Genomic DNA, 16680 nt, shown 5'->3' with positions numbered 1-16680 from the left:
GTAAAGTCACGTAGGTAAAAAAATAAAATTACTAAAATGATAGAAATAAAATAATAAATCACGACGTTTCGGAGGCAACACAAGTCTCCGTCATCAGGTGGGACCGTCACAGGGTGATCCCACACGTGGGGGGGGGGGGTTATGCCACATGGGGGGGGTGATCCCACACGGGGGGTCATGCCACGTGGGGGGGGGGGGGTCATGCCACACGCGATGCCCTCGTGCTGAATGAATGAGCGCGCTTCCGGGCGCGTGACGTCCCCGTTGGTGACGTTCTGCCGTGACGTCACCGCGCCACGTGACCGCCAGAGAATCAAGATGGCGTCTTCCGAGGCGCCACGCGAGGCGAGTTCCAGGCTGCGGCCTAGGGGCAGGAGGGGGGCGATTCGCGAACTCGGAGACGCGGAGACCGCGCACAGACACGCGGGGAGGGACTTGCGGTGATCCCAGGATCCTGGCGGATAATAGAGCCTCAGAGCTGCAGGGTCTCGGTGATGCACGAGCTCCGGGGCTCGTGAGATGCAGGGGCACCGGGCCGGGGAGAGACGCGGGGATTCGGCGGGCACGCGGGCTTGGTGACGAGGACTTTGTGGAGACACGTGGACTCCGAGAGATACGTGGATAGAGGAACACAAATACAGAGTCTTGGGGTATCCCAAGTCTGATAGATCCTCAGAGATACAGTCCTCACGAACCCACAGACGCGGATACTCGTATGTACAGCGACTGGCAGATATACAGATGTTGAGAAACAGATGTTGAGAAACAGGGATCCAGGGACTCTTAGATCCAGGAACTCCGACATAGGCACTCTGAGATCCATGGATAAAGCAACTGGGTAACAACTCGGAGATTTAAGGATACGGAGATGCATTAATTACTCGTGGAGTCGGATACTCAGACACTCGTTCAAAGGGACTCTGCGAGTACTTGTACGTGTACATCCGTGAGTAAAAACAACTCTGCCTTCCTCTCTTGAATCTGCGAGACTCGCACATTCAATAGGGGCGCCGCGTGTTGCGAGGTGTTAACTACCTCGCCTGGTGTGCAGGAGGTCGTGGGTTCGTCCCGACCCTGACGCCTGCTGCTGCTGTATATTCGAAGTTTGCGTGTTCTCCCTGTGGTCGCGTTGATTGTTTTCTCTGGGTCCTTCGGTTTTCTCACCACATGAACAAAAACAGTCGTTTATAGTACTGTACTTGGCTGCTATACTTCTCCACATAAGCCACTTCGTTGAGCTATCATTTGTGGCCAGGTCTATTCTAAATAAAAGAACTATATGGCTGAGTGGACTATACCTGGTAAAAATAAAAATAGTAACTTTAATACATAGTAATGGACACAGTGACGAGGAGCTATTACGAGTTAGGCTCAGAGATACTGGACAGTATGGTACCCAAGCCGGTGGTTCTCCGTTCCGCGGGATCCATGGCCACTTGCACCATTAGTCTAGCATTGTTACGTGAGGGCGGTGGTGGTGATGATGGAGGTGTGGTGGACGAGTTGGTGTTTGTGTTAATCTGTTGGCGGCACAGGAGATGGTGCGATGGTGTCACGTGATTGTCACCTCGGGGTTGTCGTGTGCTAATGTCATGCCGTGGCTGTGACAGATGGCTGCGTCTCACCATTGCGACATGGATTTGTCGCGTATCGCACCCATCGTGCTGTTAGAGTTGTGTCGTGTGGCACTGTCACATGGGTGTGTCACATTGTGGCTTGTCACACCGTGTTTCCCCCGTGTGAGGTGTCTCTCACCAATGCTGTGTGTCTCGGGAAGACTATCTCTCCCTTCCCTCCCTCCTTGTCTCTGTAGCCGGGGCTGGATGTCCCGGCTGCGCCGGAAGTCACTGAAATCGCAGTGGCTTCGGCATCGGATGGGGAGGAGAGCCAGGAGGACAGCACTGGCCAGGAGGTGGTCTTGCCAGAAACGGAGATGAAACACCCGCTTGAGAACCGGTGAGGCCTCTCACGGGGAGAGAGAGAAACGCCACGACGTGAAGGAGATTGAGTGTTGGTGTATAGCCTGCATAGTGTTATGTAGTCTGCATAGACTGTTGGGGCAACTGCTGTAAGCAAGCGCTTAGTAAGGCCAGCACGAGAGAGTGATGTGACCAGCAACACAAACTGCACCAGTTACTGATTTTAGGTTGTGTGTCACGTGTGCATTGCCACAGGTGGGCGTTATGGTTTTTCAAAAACGACAAAACGAAAAGTTGGCAGGCGAACTTGCGCCTCATCTCCAAGGTGGACACGGTGGAGGACTTCTGGGCGTGAGTGCTCCACCCATCTTCCCTGACCTACCTCTCCTCCAGGAGCCTCACACCAGACTTGGGGTTCATTTATAATTCCAATTACGTTGCGATTGCAATTAATTGGAAAAAATAACAATTGCAATTGATCCCAGGTCTGCCATACACACAACAACAACAGACACCATTTGCTACGTAGTCGTGGTGATGTCAACACGTTCCTTGTGCCAGACTAGGCCCACTAGGAGGCCACATGGAAGGCTTGCTGGCAGGGAGTCATGGGACTGAGATGGCTCGCAGAGAGACCACCGGCATTCCCTACTGTGCTAATGGTTCCGCACATATGCACAGTGCGAGGCAACTTGGTCTCGGCGCATGATGGGGGGGTGGTTGGGGTGTTCGTGAATTGCGCTGTCACCTTGATTTGATGGATCAAGTTAATTGTCTTGAGGGCCAGATTCATGTCTTCATCAAACATCTGAAATGCAATGCGGCACCTGGGCAGTTTGCCCCATTGATAGTGATTTGAGACCTCAGAGTCATTACCATATCTTTTTTACAAAATCTGACAAATGAAAAGGGGTGGTCGATAACATGGGAATTGGACCCAGAAAACCTCAAACCAGCATTGGGGCAGTATTTGCCACTTTTAGTGGTCATTAACCCGGGGCATACATTCCATATTTCCGTGGTGGGGCCATAGGAAAAAACCTTTGGACAAAGTCATACTCTTTATATAACCCATGAGTGGAGTTGACACAAGAATGGGATATTAACTTTTCAATCTTTCGATAGCAAAATTAAATGCTCAACACTTTATTCCACTGTAGTCATAGAGATGGTCAAAAGACTGGAACTGATGATTTAATTGTTTTTTTAGGGGTTTTTAAAAAATTATATTCCAATCGTGCTATCAGTATCATGCAAATAAGATGACGAATCCCTTTGGAAATCTCACAGAGCAATGCATACCTCTGCAATTCAACTGGTATTAGCTGAGGGGTATTTTTAGTTGCCTTTCGTCCACATTAGGTAGCAAACCTTCTCACATGCTCGTCAATTTCATTAACCACAGTGTTCTACAACACTGCACGATACATGTTTAACTTTACTGAGTTTGGTTTGGTGTCTGGTGTGGCTTGGCAACGACGGTGTGCCAGTAACCACACGCGTGGTTCCATCCAGCAGCTGAGGAGGTCACAAGTCTCTGAGTGCAAGGAGTATTGGTGTCACGCCTGGCAAAGGGTTGGAAATTAAATCAATTAGTTGTACCCCGTGTTGCCATGTGCCCCCCCCGCCCCCAGGCTGTACAACCACATTCAGGTGGCGAGCCACCTGCTGTCAGGCTGCGATTACTCCCTCTTCAAGGTGAGTGGTGCCACGTTAGCCTACGCCAAGCGTCACGCGTGCACAGCGGTCTCCCGGCTGCCGGTTTGAGATCGTATTTTGACCCCAAAAAAAAGATTTGGACCCCGGAGTGTCAGTCATTTATATTTTTTGAACCCTGGTTATACCATTTATATTGCAGCAATAAGACTTTACCCTCCCAGCGACGAAATGACCTCCGTCCTGGGTCAGAAGATGATGTATTAATTAGACGGCAGGTGTTGTCCACAGAATTGTGTTTGTTATAATGCATTGTAGAGAGACCTGCTGTGTCTTGTTTGCGTCCGCCAGGATGGGATAGAGCCCATGTGGGAGGACGAGCAGAACAAGCGCGGGGGCCGGTGGCTCGTCACGCTTAGCAAGGGCCAGCGCCACTCGGACCTCGACCGCGTCTGGCTAGAGACGGTGCAGCCCCCCCTCCCTCCTCCCACACACTCAGAATCTGAATATTTAAGCTGGAGGAATTCGATGAGTTATAAAGATTTTCAAACAAACGTTACAACGTTCTGACCACCCCACCAGTCGTGCTCATCACCAGGCAAAAAGCTGGCGATAACAATAATAATGATTCATCTTCTTGGTTCTTTCGGTAAAGTCACGTAGAAGGGAAGTAATAAAATTAAAAAAACATAAAATAATTCTCACGACGTTTCGGCCACAACGCAAGTAGCCGTCCTCAGGTGAAAACCAGGTCTGTCGAGGCGACAGCGTCTGGTTTTCACCTGAGGATGGCTACTTGCGTTGTGGCCGAAACGTCGTGAGAATTATTTTATTATGTTTTATTTTTTTATTTTTATTATTTTATTACTTCCCTTTTACGTGACTTTACCGTAAGAACCAAGAAGATGAATCCCTGCAGTCACGAAAGCTTTAAATCGAAAAATAATAATGATTGCTCATTTCTAGCTCTCCAGCGTGTTTGTGTGCCGGGTGTCATTTGGCGTGATGTCCGACGTTCCCTTCCAGCATCCTCAAATCTACACCAGAGAATGCTGCACGTTTTTCTCACCTGCACTGCTCTGGGGGCGTGTTTGTCCGATGGCAATCCTATTTGTATTAATTCCACAGAGCTTCAATCAATCAACATTTATTTTACGTGCCAATATTGGCCTGAATAAATTAGGCATCAGTGCACATTGCATCAGAATGGGAACAGTACAGGGGCATAATTAAGCCAAAGTCCACTCTAAACCGCATCCACACAAACCATGGCAGATGCAGATATCTGGAGAGTTTTATTACATTCCATTTGTGCATCAATGTGCAACTGTGGTCATCCAGAACGGACCATAAAACATATGATGACACCATGCCCAATCCACAAATATTAAGGAGACATTACAGCAATACACTCCGCTGGTCCTGATGCGGATGTCTGGCTTGACCATCTGACTTAAATTGTAGTTGTTGCTCTGCATCTACATCAGCCACACTTGAAATCACAGGCGGCCGAAATGTCGATTCCGCCGCAGTGTCATCAGGAGTGCTGGCTCCGTGTCTCGGGCACGGAGCCACTCCGCTGAGCCACCTTACCATGTGGACAGCCCCCGTTAAGGCGCCATGTGAATGTGTCGCGTTTGTGGCCGATGGCCCGCACGGTGCCCGCAGCTCCTGTGTCTGATCGGCGAGGCATTTGACGACCACAGCGATAACGTGTGCGGCGCCGTGGTGAACATCCGCGGCAAAGGAGACAAGATCGCGGTGTGGACGCGCGACTGTGACGACCGCGAGGGCATCATGACCATCGGGTGAGTTCTGTCAACACAACACGGTTGCTACTCGCAAACTCACGACCAACAAACTCACCATAACCATCACCAACGCGCTACTGCTCACTCACCACCACAGTAACAACCATTGAACACGACGCAACCCATTCCGTATTTGCCAGCATTCCCTCACTATCGCACACCATGCACCAATTGTTCACAGCCATACTCACTTCCATGCACTCGCCACCACCACGCGCTTACGACTGCGCCCTCGCCAACCAACCCTCACACACGTACTCTACGCAGCGGTGAGACACTTGAGTATTTCACCTCCCAGTCTCTCCCCCCTTGCCCATGTTCCTCCCCCCCCTCCCCTTGCCCCTCCCCCCTACAGGAAGGTCTACAAGGAGCGGCTGGGGCTGCCTGGCAAGGTGCACCTGGGTTACGAGTCCCACTCAGACACGGCCACCAAGAGCGGCTCCACCACTAAGAGCATGTTCACCGTGTGAGCCCCATGGAGCCACATGGAGCCTGCCGCACACCCCACGGCAGTGGCCCTGGGGCGGAGCGCCGGAACGGACTCGGCCACGGATCCAGTCACGTTGGGGGGCGAGGTGGCTGCGGTGGGGGGGACACGGGAGGGTGGGGTGGGAGGGGATCTGTGGGATGTCAGGGCTGGTGCTCACGAGTACCGTGCGCTTAGGGAGACGGGGAACGAGCGGAGTTGGGGACGGGGATGGGTGGGCGGCCATGGGTGGCTAGAGGGAAGAAGTCACTCTGCCTGGCGACGGGGTATTCGGGGGAGACGGCTGGATGTCCCCCGAAGCGTTTTAGCATTATTTGGACGGGGGTTTTGCTGTTTTTCCCTGCGTGGAGGAGTCTGCCGTGTGGCGTGACGGTGCAAGCAGCATCGGAGGCGGCAGGGGAAGAGGGGGGCAGGTTAGTCGCATGACCTTGCGGGGGTCGTGACACGTGTGGCGCTGCCCCCCCAACCCCCACCACCCCACACCCCCACGGCTTCTGATAATTTTACGTTAATTTTTATTTAATTCGATTTTCTTTAGCAATCGCAGATAGTGGTTTTGAATTGGCAGCAGGTGCGAAGCGAGTCCGACGTGATTTTGTCGGAATGGCTGTTGCTGCTGTTGCGTGGGCCCCAAGGGGTCGCGGTTCTCTCCGGGTTTGGTTTTTAGTGTCGCCGGGAGGCACCGGCGCGAATTTAGACCGAGCTGAGGTGGCGCACCAGGACCGGTGGCACGCGTGCCGATGGGTGCCACGCGTGGAAACGTCACCCACCCAACCTTGCATTATTCGCATGAAAAAACAAAAACAGACAAAAAAAACTGAGGTGGCGAGACCTCTGCAGTGCACGTGATATGCCGGCCGAGAGATTTGTCTACGCACACATGGGGCCTGTCCACCCAGCCGTCGGGAACGAGGGCTGGTGTGTGATGTAATCAGTGTGGTTGAGTGTCGGCCGGTGTGGTCGGTGCGATTGCTGTGGCCAAAAACGAAATGGTGTGGTTCGCGTGTCCTGTTGATTCGAGTGCTTTGGTTTTATGTGACTGGTTGGGAGTGGCTGCTGCCTGTTGCGTTTGCTGTGGTCAGATTTCTTAGTTGGCCAGGCTGGTGGTGGTGGTGGTGCCGGCGATCCGTCGCGTGACTGTTGTGGCCGCGACCCACCACCCACCCTCTTGGCGCCCCACACTGAGCCCCACCGCCAGCCTGGCCCAGGCCGGCTGCCGCGTGCCCCGCCAAGGTGCAGCCACGTCTGGGGCTGGGCCACCGCCGCTGCCATGTGTATGTGCCGTGCACAAATTTACGGTGGGGGGTGAGGGATGCCTCGCCAGCGTCGACGCACGGTCAGGAGTGTTCAAAATCTCCTCGTAACGGATCTCGCCGTAGGCTGATCAAATGCACCTTACCGAGACTCTCTTAACCGCAGCAACGGTGCGGAGTGTTAGGACGGGGTGGGGGGGGACTGGGCTTGGGAAGGGTCATATTTATATTCCAGAAAAAAAGAGCATCACCTCTCCCTTCTCAGCCTGTCTTCCCCTTTCGGGTGAGCAGTGGTGGCCTTTAACTGGGCAGGTGTCTCGTATCCCTCGCAGGGCGACGCCTCTGCCGGGGCTAGTGTTGGGGGGGGGGGGGGGGTCAGCAGCCTCTCATTGTTGTGACCCCTGACCAAGGGTTGGGTATCGGTGTGAGAGTGGTGCCATAGCGGTTGGGACGGCGGCAGCGCTGGGCCTGGTTGACGTCTCACAGTCGCATTGACTGCATCATGCGAGCGAGGGAATGCACAACTAGAGACGCGCTTATATTTTACCGGAGACGAATTAAACAGAAAACTATATTGAAGTTTTGTTGCTTCTGTGGGTGCGGCTGTTGTCTCTTAAGCTCGTGTTTTTCCTCTTTTTTTTGCGCGTCCTGCATTTTGCAAGACACCTTGCATCGCTCCCCTTGACCACATCCCATAACTTGGCACGGTCAATTTCTGCCCGCCAAGAATTGCTCTTACAGCCGCGTCGCCACCACCACCATCAAGCGTGATGTCTTCGCTCTGTGTTACGCGGTCAACACGTCCTTCAAGGACTGCGCTTAGTCTCGTAAAGCACCATTACCGTCCAGCATTAAGGCTTCCCCTTGGTAAATGGTGAACACACCCGTGAAGGGCTCTCAGTTTTATTACCACAACCGTCTGACTTTAGGACTTTCCCTTGGTTGGTGACATGGGTGTCACTCCAAAGCCTGCTGTCTCTGCAACCTGCCATGGCTCATGGGGATACAATGTCGATGGACACTGCACGTCCTAGATAAAATGTGCTATCCCTCCAGCGGAAGGTTGGCACCGTAACAGAAGTTTTTTTTTTTCTGCTGGAGAACACGGCGATCTCAAGTGCTCAGCACTTACTCGCTGGCTCAACGACGAATTCAAAATTCATTGACGAAGCACAAAATTCATCTTTGTCACGAAGATTGAGCCATTTGGGCGTGACTTGCGAGTCTTGTTATGCTCGTGTGTTAACCTGGCGCACACTTATTGTAAGTAAAAAAAACAACACATTTGTCAATGACTGTGGCCTTGAAGGAAATACTAAGAGGTAACGTTTCGGCATTGGCCATATTTCATAGCACGTGAAGAACGGCTGTGAAGAAGGGCCCATTGCCCAAAACGTTGCGTATGATTTTTTTCAATTAGACCACTTATTGACGATTTATACTTTTTTTTATTGTGCTTGTGCACAACTGGCAATACAGCAGTAGCAGGCAATTTTTATTTTGGAAATTCCGCTCGTCATGGATTATTGAGCGACTAGTAATGAGAAACCTCACCCGATGACCCCGAATGATGTGCCTAATCCCTACTCGCCTGCCATCCAAAATCAACCCCTTGACGCGTATGAAGACAGACGGTCGGGCCCGTCTCTAGCCGCATTGCGCACTCGAGCCGAATACACGCAACAACCACCGCCATTCGACATTAAGTTGCGTTGATGTCACTGGCGTTTGTGCCAGGTTAGGCCAGGCTATGCACAAGCGTGACGTGTTGGTTCGCTTCCAGGTCGTGAGACGGATCCAGCACACCACTACCCTAACGGACCACCACAAATCTGCCCGTGTCCGTTAGCCGCACCACTGGCATTGAGAAACGAAAAAGATCTGAACTTTTTAATTGATCTCGGCTGAAAACTCATTTCTTTCAAAAAATGTTTGGGTGTGTCGTTTGTTGTCCACCGGCAACTCCCGATGAGCATGGTGGGCTATGGACGGTGCGAAAGAAGTTCAACAAATAAATTGCGGCATGGGACCGGTGTGGCGGTCATTGTTGCCACAAGGCGGCGCCTTCGTGCCACGAGGTTGCCGAGTACCGGCATGAGGCAACATGCCTCGGGAGAGGGGGGTGGGAGTTCAGTGCAATAATAAATATAATACACTCGGGTTTTTTTCACAGCGCCATTCGCACCGGGTCTCAAAGTGCTTTATACAAAGCTTCAGTTGTGGAGAAAGCCTGCAACACGCGAGTTTTAAGACGCGATTTAAAACGTTAACAGACTCAAGATTCTCTCATGAATCGGAATCTGTATTGGACGGCAGGAATCCGATGAGTTCTGCAACTCTTTTTCACAGATGTCCCGTCATGGCCCGAGGAAGGAGGGCCATTCCACAATAGCGGAGCCTGGCTGCAAAACTATTCCCCGCTGAACAAAGTCTCCGGTCTTTGGAATAATAAGTTGAGACCAGAATCGCAGTGGACTATAAAACTTAATCAGATATTTCGGTGGTGAGATATTTAGGAGCCAACCCATTGAAGTCCAGTACTGTATTTAATCAATCTATACTACAGGAGGAATCCGATGAGCTATGAAGCTCTTTTTCACATGTCCGGTGAGGTCACGGGGTCATTACCGCTTGCGCTGCAGACCACGTGGCGATCGTCTTTACAGCGCTGCTTCTCACGCTCCAGGCCTCGCGAGCCCCCACCACCGCCCTCGCGTTTTAACAATTACCAATCATCTTGAATTCGTATCCACGTTATAACTTGCACGCTGCGCCGGTTGGTGCGGCCTATTTTTTGAACGATGGGATGTATTTGTTATAACCAGCACTCAGCAGTATGAATGGATACCTTCACGGGTCGTCATTTTGGTAGATCGCGCGTGGTGGGGGAGAGTGTGAGTACAAGATGTCTTTGCCATCGTGGAAAAGTAGCCGAAGAATCCTCTCGAAAGGAGCTCCCTGGCCTCGAAGCTCCGTCGAGCTCCGCCGAATCGCAGACCCTTCCGACAGCATTGGCGTTAGCCAAGCAATTGTAGGGCCGCGCCTTTAACGTTTACACACTGCACGCACCTGATGGTGAGTAAAGCTATGGTGGGGCGTTCGCTCGGACTGGAGTTGACAAACACTGTGTTCGGGCAGGATGCCACTGGTTAGTGATGGGGCTGGGAATTCTGTCGCGAGCAGCACACGTGTTTCGTATTGACTCCGTGCCGAGTGAGGCTGGTTTAATCAGTAGCCGGGTGATCCATTGTTTAGGAATCCTTTTAAAGGGGGGGGGGGGGGCGGGGCAGCTTTTTTTCCAACAGTGGCGAGGTGGGGGAGGGCATTAAACACTGCATCGGGACGTCTTGGTGGGGCGGGGGGGGGGCATATCAGAATCAACACTGGACAAATCCGATGGGCTATGAAGCTCTTCTTCACAGGTGCCCTCAAATTCACTCTCGGTCGCCACGCGAGGTGACCCAGGCAGAGCCGTCCCTCGGGTACGGCGAATCGGGGCGACCGCCCCGGGCCCCGCACCCCCCTGTGGAGGGCCCTGTGACCAGGAGACGGAGTTTCACCAAGCGGGATCGTGAACCCATCTGTGCCCGCATAGCTTCCTCCGGGTGCCCTGGTTTCGAAACGAAACAGGTCGTTTCCGCCTGAGGACGACCGCTTGTGTTGCGATCGAAACGTGGCGATTTTTATTTTATTTTTCTACCCACGTGACTTCACCGAAAGAACCAAAGAGCATGGATTCCTGCAGTCACGAAAGCTTCAAATCAAGATTGAAACAGATCACTTGAGAATAAAACAAAATTGGGCAAATATACAAATATACATCATCAGCACCCTTCTCGTGATGAGAGACTTTCCTCAAAAGACTCTCTGATGTGTTTGCTGGTTCAGCCGACTGTTGTTTGGCGTGACGTCCGACGTTTCGCTGCACGTGCAGTGTTTGATGTAGGCCAGCCGCTCTGTTTCACAAGCAATTAGCAGCGGCCGACAACGCGCTGTAATCGAGGGAGACTCAGTGGCCTGCTGCAAGCTGCTGCAGTTGCTGAAACATCTCACGGGACGTCGAGTGAAACGTCTCGTCATCGTGGCAAAACAACACACAGCGGGACAACCCGAAAATACATCATCGGAGAGCTGTACGGTCGGCACACACCGCGACAAACTTCGCGGTTTCAGTTTCATGTATTAGGTATAACCCTGTGAGCCATGCGGCTCTTGACTCGGGTGCAAACGTAACAAAACATGAACCAGAAACGTCTTAAAGTGACTACACGCAACAGAAAAATCCTGGAAAAAACAGCAAAGTCTTCCAGAAAAAAACACCGTATTTCAACGCTGTGTGAAAAAAATCCCAGTGGGATGCAAGTCAAACAATAACAACCATAGGAACTGTGATTCAAATTTAACAATAAACGATATACATAACGTGTACGACTACACTTTGTGTGGTGTTTACTGGGTAAATTACATTCGTATTGATGGGGTGTGGGGGGGGTGTCGCTGCTATTGTGCTCACGGCACCACCGCCGATCCCGCGTGTACAATAGTCGGGAAACTGGCAAAACGAGACCACCCGTGTCATAAAACAGGGTCTGGGGCGCAACTCTATTTGATTTGATTCATTGTAAACGGAGTGAGCGCAGTGAGCGCTTGGGGGGTGGATGGGTGGAGCTGCGTTGGTCCGGAGGGGTGGCGGTGGCCATGCAACGCATCTATTAGGGTCGCTACGTGGTGTAGATAGGGCCACGCCCGACCGTCTTTGTCTCTCTATTGTCGCAGTGCAGAGTACAAGGAGGACTTTGTATGCTGTCGCGATGAAGGGGGGGGCGTAAGGGGGGGGGGGCGTAAGGGGGGGGGGGGGGGGGGGGGGGCGTAAGGGGGGGGGGGGGGGGCGTAAGGGGGGGGGGGGGGCGTAAGGGGGGGGGGCGGTAGGGGGGGTGGGGGCGTAAGGGGGGGGGGGGGGGGCGTAAGGGGGGGGGGGGCGTAAGGGGGGGGGGGCGTAAGGGGGGGGGCGTAAGGGGGGGGGGCGTAAGGGGGGGGGCGGTAAGGGGGGGGGGCGTAAGGGGGGGGGGCGTAAGGGGGGGGGGCGTTACGGGGGGGGGTAAGGGGGGGGGGCGTAAGGGGGGGGCTCCGTAAGGGGGGGGGCGTAAGGGGGGGGGGCGTAAGGGGGGGGGGCGTAAGGGGGGGGGGCGTAAGGGGGGGTGGCGTAAGGGGGGGGGGGCGTAAGGGGGGGGGGGGCGTAAGGGGGGCGCCGCGCTTCGGGGCAGTCTCAATATCTCGCCAATTAAAGGCGCACGGGCCCCGTCTCGCCAATTAAAGGCGCACGGGCGCCTTATCGCTAATTAAAGGCGCACCACGGGGTGGTCGTCTGGGTTCTTGGAGGACGTGGAGCGCAGCTGCCCGGTCATCCCGGGGTGGGGGAGGGGAGGGAGAAATCTGACGCCTCTCAACACGTGCACACGCGCATTCCACACGTGCACGCGCGCGCGCACACACGCGCTACGCAGGCATGCACACAGACACATCGGCACACACAAACCAAACGGACAAACACACGCGGGCACGACACTGATACACGTGTACACACACGCACAGGCGGAAAGACACGAACAAGCGCGCACACAAACATACGGTGCACAGACACACACAAAGACAAAGATCACCCGTGCAACCTACAAAGGTTGTTTCGACAAGTGCTTTTAGCGAACACCTATGAAGACCAGCACGGCACACGATGGGGTGGTGTGGCCAGAATCACCCACGGCCGTATTTGTCTTCCAAATGATGTTTCCACACGGCACCGGCGACCCATTTGAGGCTGGGTCGAACCAGGGGAGACCCAGGGCTGGTTGGTCGTGAGCTGAAATCGAACTCGTGTCGCCGGGTTCGGAGCACAGCTTACTAACCACTGCGCCATCGCTCCCAAAACGCGCACACACACAAACGCGCACATTCCACATTCGCATCGGCACACGCAGACACGGACACATGTAGAGCTTTCCAATAACAAACACAGAGATCGCGCAATGTGGCAATACCGGCCGACCCCTCGTGGGCTGTGCCGGCCTTAATAGGTGCTCGCAAACAGAACCTGCTTCAGACGCAGCACCTGGCTAGGGTGGCACATACAGAGACACACACGCGCACGTTCAGACATGTACAGAGACGCACATACACGCAGAATATGCTCTCTCACGCGCACACACATACAAACAAAACACAGATCGCCTGTATATCCTGTAACAAACTGTAGGCGCATTAACTGTTAGCGGCGACCTATGAAGGCCGGAACAGCACACGAGGGGGTGATTGACCAGCACCACACCCGGTCGCCTTTGTCTCCCCAGTGGCGATGTTTGCACATCGCACCTGGTACTCATTTTAGGCTGAGTTGACCTTGGGGAGGCCCAGGACCGGTTCAGATAATATCATCGTCAATGGTGGTGGCCGTGAGCGGGAATCGAACTCGGCGCGGCGGGTTCATAGCGCAGCGGAGCGCTAACCGCTACACACGCACACAACAATAACCGCCATTCGCCACTAAGTGGCGGTGACGTCACCACGATGCTTGTGCCAGGCTATGTGCATCTTGAGGCCACGTGAAGTGTCGAACGCCCGCTGGCAGGAGGTCACGGGGCAGACCCGGGTGCCACGGGTCGACTGAGACGACTGGCTGATGCACCACCTGTGCCCCCTACTGTGCCACGCACACACACACACACGTGCTTTCACTTCAGCAATGCCCACGTTTGGAAGAGGGTACCGAGTTGATCCTCACACCTCGCTCGCACACAGGAGGACCCCATTAAGGGGAACCCCGCGATAGCGGACCCTAATTTAGGAAACCTCATTTAGGGACCCCACTATAGGATAACCAATGTTTTGTGAGCTCGCGTTAGGGCATCCCACTTTAAAGGACCCCGCTTTTGAATTCCTTTTTAGGGGACCTCGTTTCAGGGACCCCACGTCAGGTGACCCCCACTTTAGAGGACCGTGCTTTAGGAGACCCCCTTTTAGGGGACTCCACATTAGGGGATTCCGAGATTAGAATGCGCGGTCCCAAGAGACCGGGATAATTCTGGTGAGAATTCGCGTGCGTGACGGCACGTGGCTGGGTGGGGTGGGGCGGGGGGTGACATCTGAGAGGAGGGACGTCATCCATGATCATTGCTAGCACCAGCCAGCACGGTCATCACCACCAGTGCTAGCAGCAGCAGCAGCGTCTCCACTAGCGTCAATGATTTCAGGGTGCCCGTCGATGAAATCTGAATTTGAAACGTGACCGTAGCCGCCACCATCGTCGGCAGCAGAAGCATTGCTAACATCATTACCACCAGAACCATCACCACCAGCAGCAGCATCACCAGCAACATCACCACGATCATGACCAGCAGCAGCGGAATCACCAGCAGCATCACCACAATCATTACATCATCAGCAACATCACCATTGTCATCATCAATGTAACGTGCATGTGGGTGACATCTGAAAGGGTGACATCATAATCATTACCATCATCGCCAGCAGTAGCAACAGCACTACCATCATCATAACCACCACCACTCTCATAATCATTCTCATTATCTTTGCGCAATTTTCAACACGGATCTTTATGGGCAACAATTCACTTGCTGACATCAAGGTGACCCTAGTCAGACATCATTATCATAATGCACAAACGTCGCCACAAATCTCGGTGCGTATAACATGAGTCACTGGGTGACATCACTCACAGTGACTTCATTGACACGGCCACCGCTACGCCGAGACTTGCAGTCAGATCTCTTGCACCGACACATTTCGTTATAACGCGACGCTCAGCAGCTCCCAGTGTGCATCCACAGGCGCTGGGTGCCATTTGTAAGTTTCGTCTATTCAACTATTTTTTTTTATATTTGACCAGATAAAACCCACAGGGCTACACAGCTCTTCTTCGGAAACGATCTGGCCACAATTGATAGCTCAACCAAGTGGCTTATCACGTGGACATTTATGGCAGCCAAATATTCGAAACGCACGTTTCTAAATGTGGAGGGAGTAACCGGAAGGGCCCGGAGAAAAATCCACGCGACCACGGGGAGAGAAAGAGACACGCAAACTCCAAATATGCAGCAGCAGGCGTCAGGGTCGGGATCGAACCCACGACCTCCTGCATACCAGGCGAGGTAGTTAACATCTCCTAGCCACCGTGATGATGATTAGAGAGAGAGAGACACGCAAACTCCAAAGACAGCAAGCGTCACGGTCGGGATCGAACCCATGACCTCCTGTGTACAAGGCGATGTAGTTAACATCTCGTCACAGCGACACTCCCAGGGTGACATCCGACAGTGACGTCGCTCGGGATGAGATCATAATCGGCATCACCACCCTCATCATCACCATCAGCTGCCAAATTTGATGAATTACCCGCAAGCTTACTCAATTATAATACAGCACTGTATATATTGCAATAATCACTTCCGACACGCCCCGCGTCGCACCCTGCCCCCTCCGCGAACCTCAGCAGGGCCCTCCTTGAATAAGAGCGCATCGCCGATTCACGGGAACCAGCGATGCTTTCTTGGGTAAACAATCGTAATAATTGTCATCTTACTATGTAACACGATTTTTGTTCCTGGGTAGTAAAGTGTTATTTTCTAATTGCTTATGCCTCAAAAGTACAGAAAATGGCTATTATTATTCCCCACGAACTTTGCTTTTGTGACCAGGACTTTATTGTGAAGGAATGACACAAATGCACACCACGTTTTCTCATTGAAAACTTCAAATATCACTGTCCTGGTCACAAAAGCAAAGTTTGTGGGGAATAACAGCCATTTTCTGTACCTTTGAAGCATACGCAATTAGAAAATAACACTTACTACCCAGGAGCAAAACCAAAATGTTTTTGTTACACACATAATCATCGTCGTGCGTATGACCCCACGTCTCAATGCGCATCAATCGGCGCTGAGATGACATCAGCGAGGGCGACGTTCGGGTGACATCGATCAGCTGGCCTCTCTCGGACGGGTGTCACGTGCCGAGCGCGTGCCACGTGGAGGCCGCCCTCCTTGTTTGTTGTGTCACTCGGCGCGACACCGCCACGGCCACCGCGATCACAGTCTGTGTTTAGATTGCGGAATCATTAACCCGCGGTCTCAGAGCGCAATAAAAACAAGAATCACTGCTGGAAATGAATGGGTGACGTCGGTGAAGATGGCATGAGTCGAGGGGACATCGCTCTCGTGACCCCCCCCCCCCCATCGCCTCTCTGCCCCCTTCCCCCTTCTTACCCTTTAGCCGGGGTCAGCGTTTCTCTTCGCCCCCACCCCCTCGTGCAAGGGGGCGGACTGCGACTCGGTGGAGGGGTCGCTGCCTCTCCCGCCTCGCGAGAGGAACGAACTGTGAACCCTGCACGGCTCTGTTCTGCGGGGGGGGGGGGGGTGATGTAATGTTGTTAGGGGTCGTGGGGGGGGGGCAGAGCTGCTGGAATGGGATGGCCCCAAGTGTGTGAGAGGTGATGAAGGGGGGTGAGGGGGGGGCGAGGAGGGGGGCGAGGAGGGGGGGGGCGA

At 53.3% G+C, this 16680-nt stretch overlaps 1 protein-coding gene across 1 annotated transcript; it reads left to right on the top strand.

Moving 5' to 3' along the window:
• The first annotated feature begins 217 nt into the window (after positions 1 to 217).
• On the top strand, positions 218 to 5987 carry LOC133350519 (eukaryotic translation initiation factor 4E-like). The gene is made up of 7 exons (XM_061564880.1): positions 218 to 345; positions 1814 to 1956; positions 2175 to 2270; positions 3554 to 3617; positions 3927 to 4040; positions 5244 to 5383; positions 5742 to 5987. The coding sequence occupies exons 1-7, from the start codon at positions 229 to 231 to the stop codon at positions 5854 to 5856; spliced, it is 789 nt and encodes a 262-aa protein (XP_061420864.1). The 5' UTR covers positions 218 to 228; the 3' UTR covers positions 5857 to 5987.
• Positions 5988 to 16680: the final 10693 nt, after the last annotated feature.

The sequence above is a fragment of the Lethenteron reissneri genome, chromosome 34 (assembly GCF_015708825.2).
Source record: "Lethenteron reissneri isolate LAM-NWPU_2019-01 chromosome 34, ASM1570882v1, whole genome shotgun sequence".
Lineage (NCBI taxonomy): Eukaryota > Metazoa > Chordata > Hyperoartia > Petromyzontiformes > Petromyzontidae > Lethenteron > Lethenteron reissneri.
This window is presented reverse-complemented; position numbering and strand designations above follow the sequence as displayed.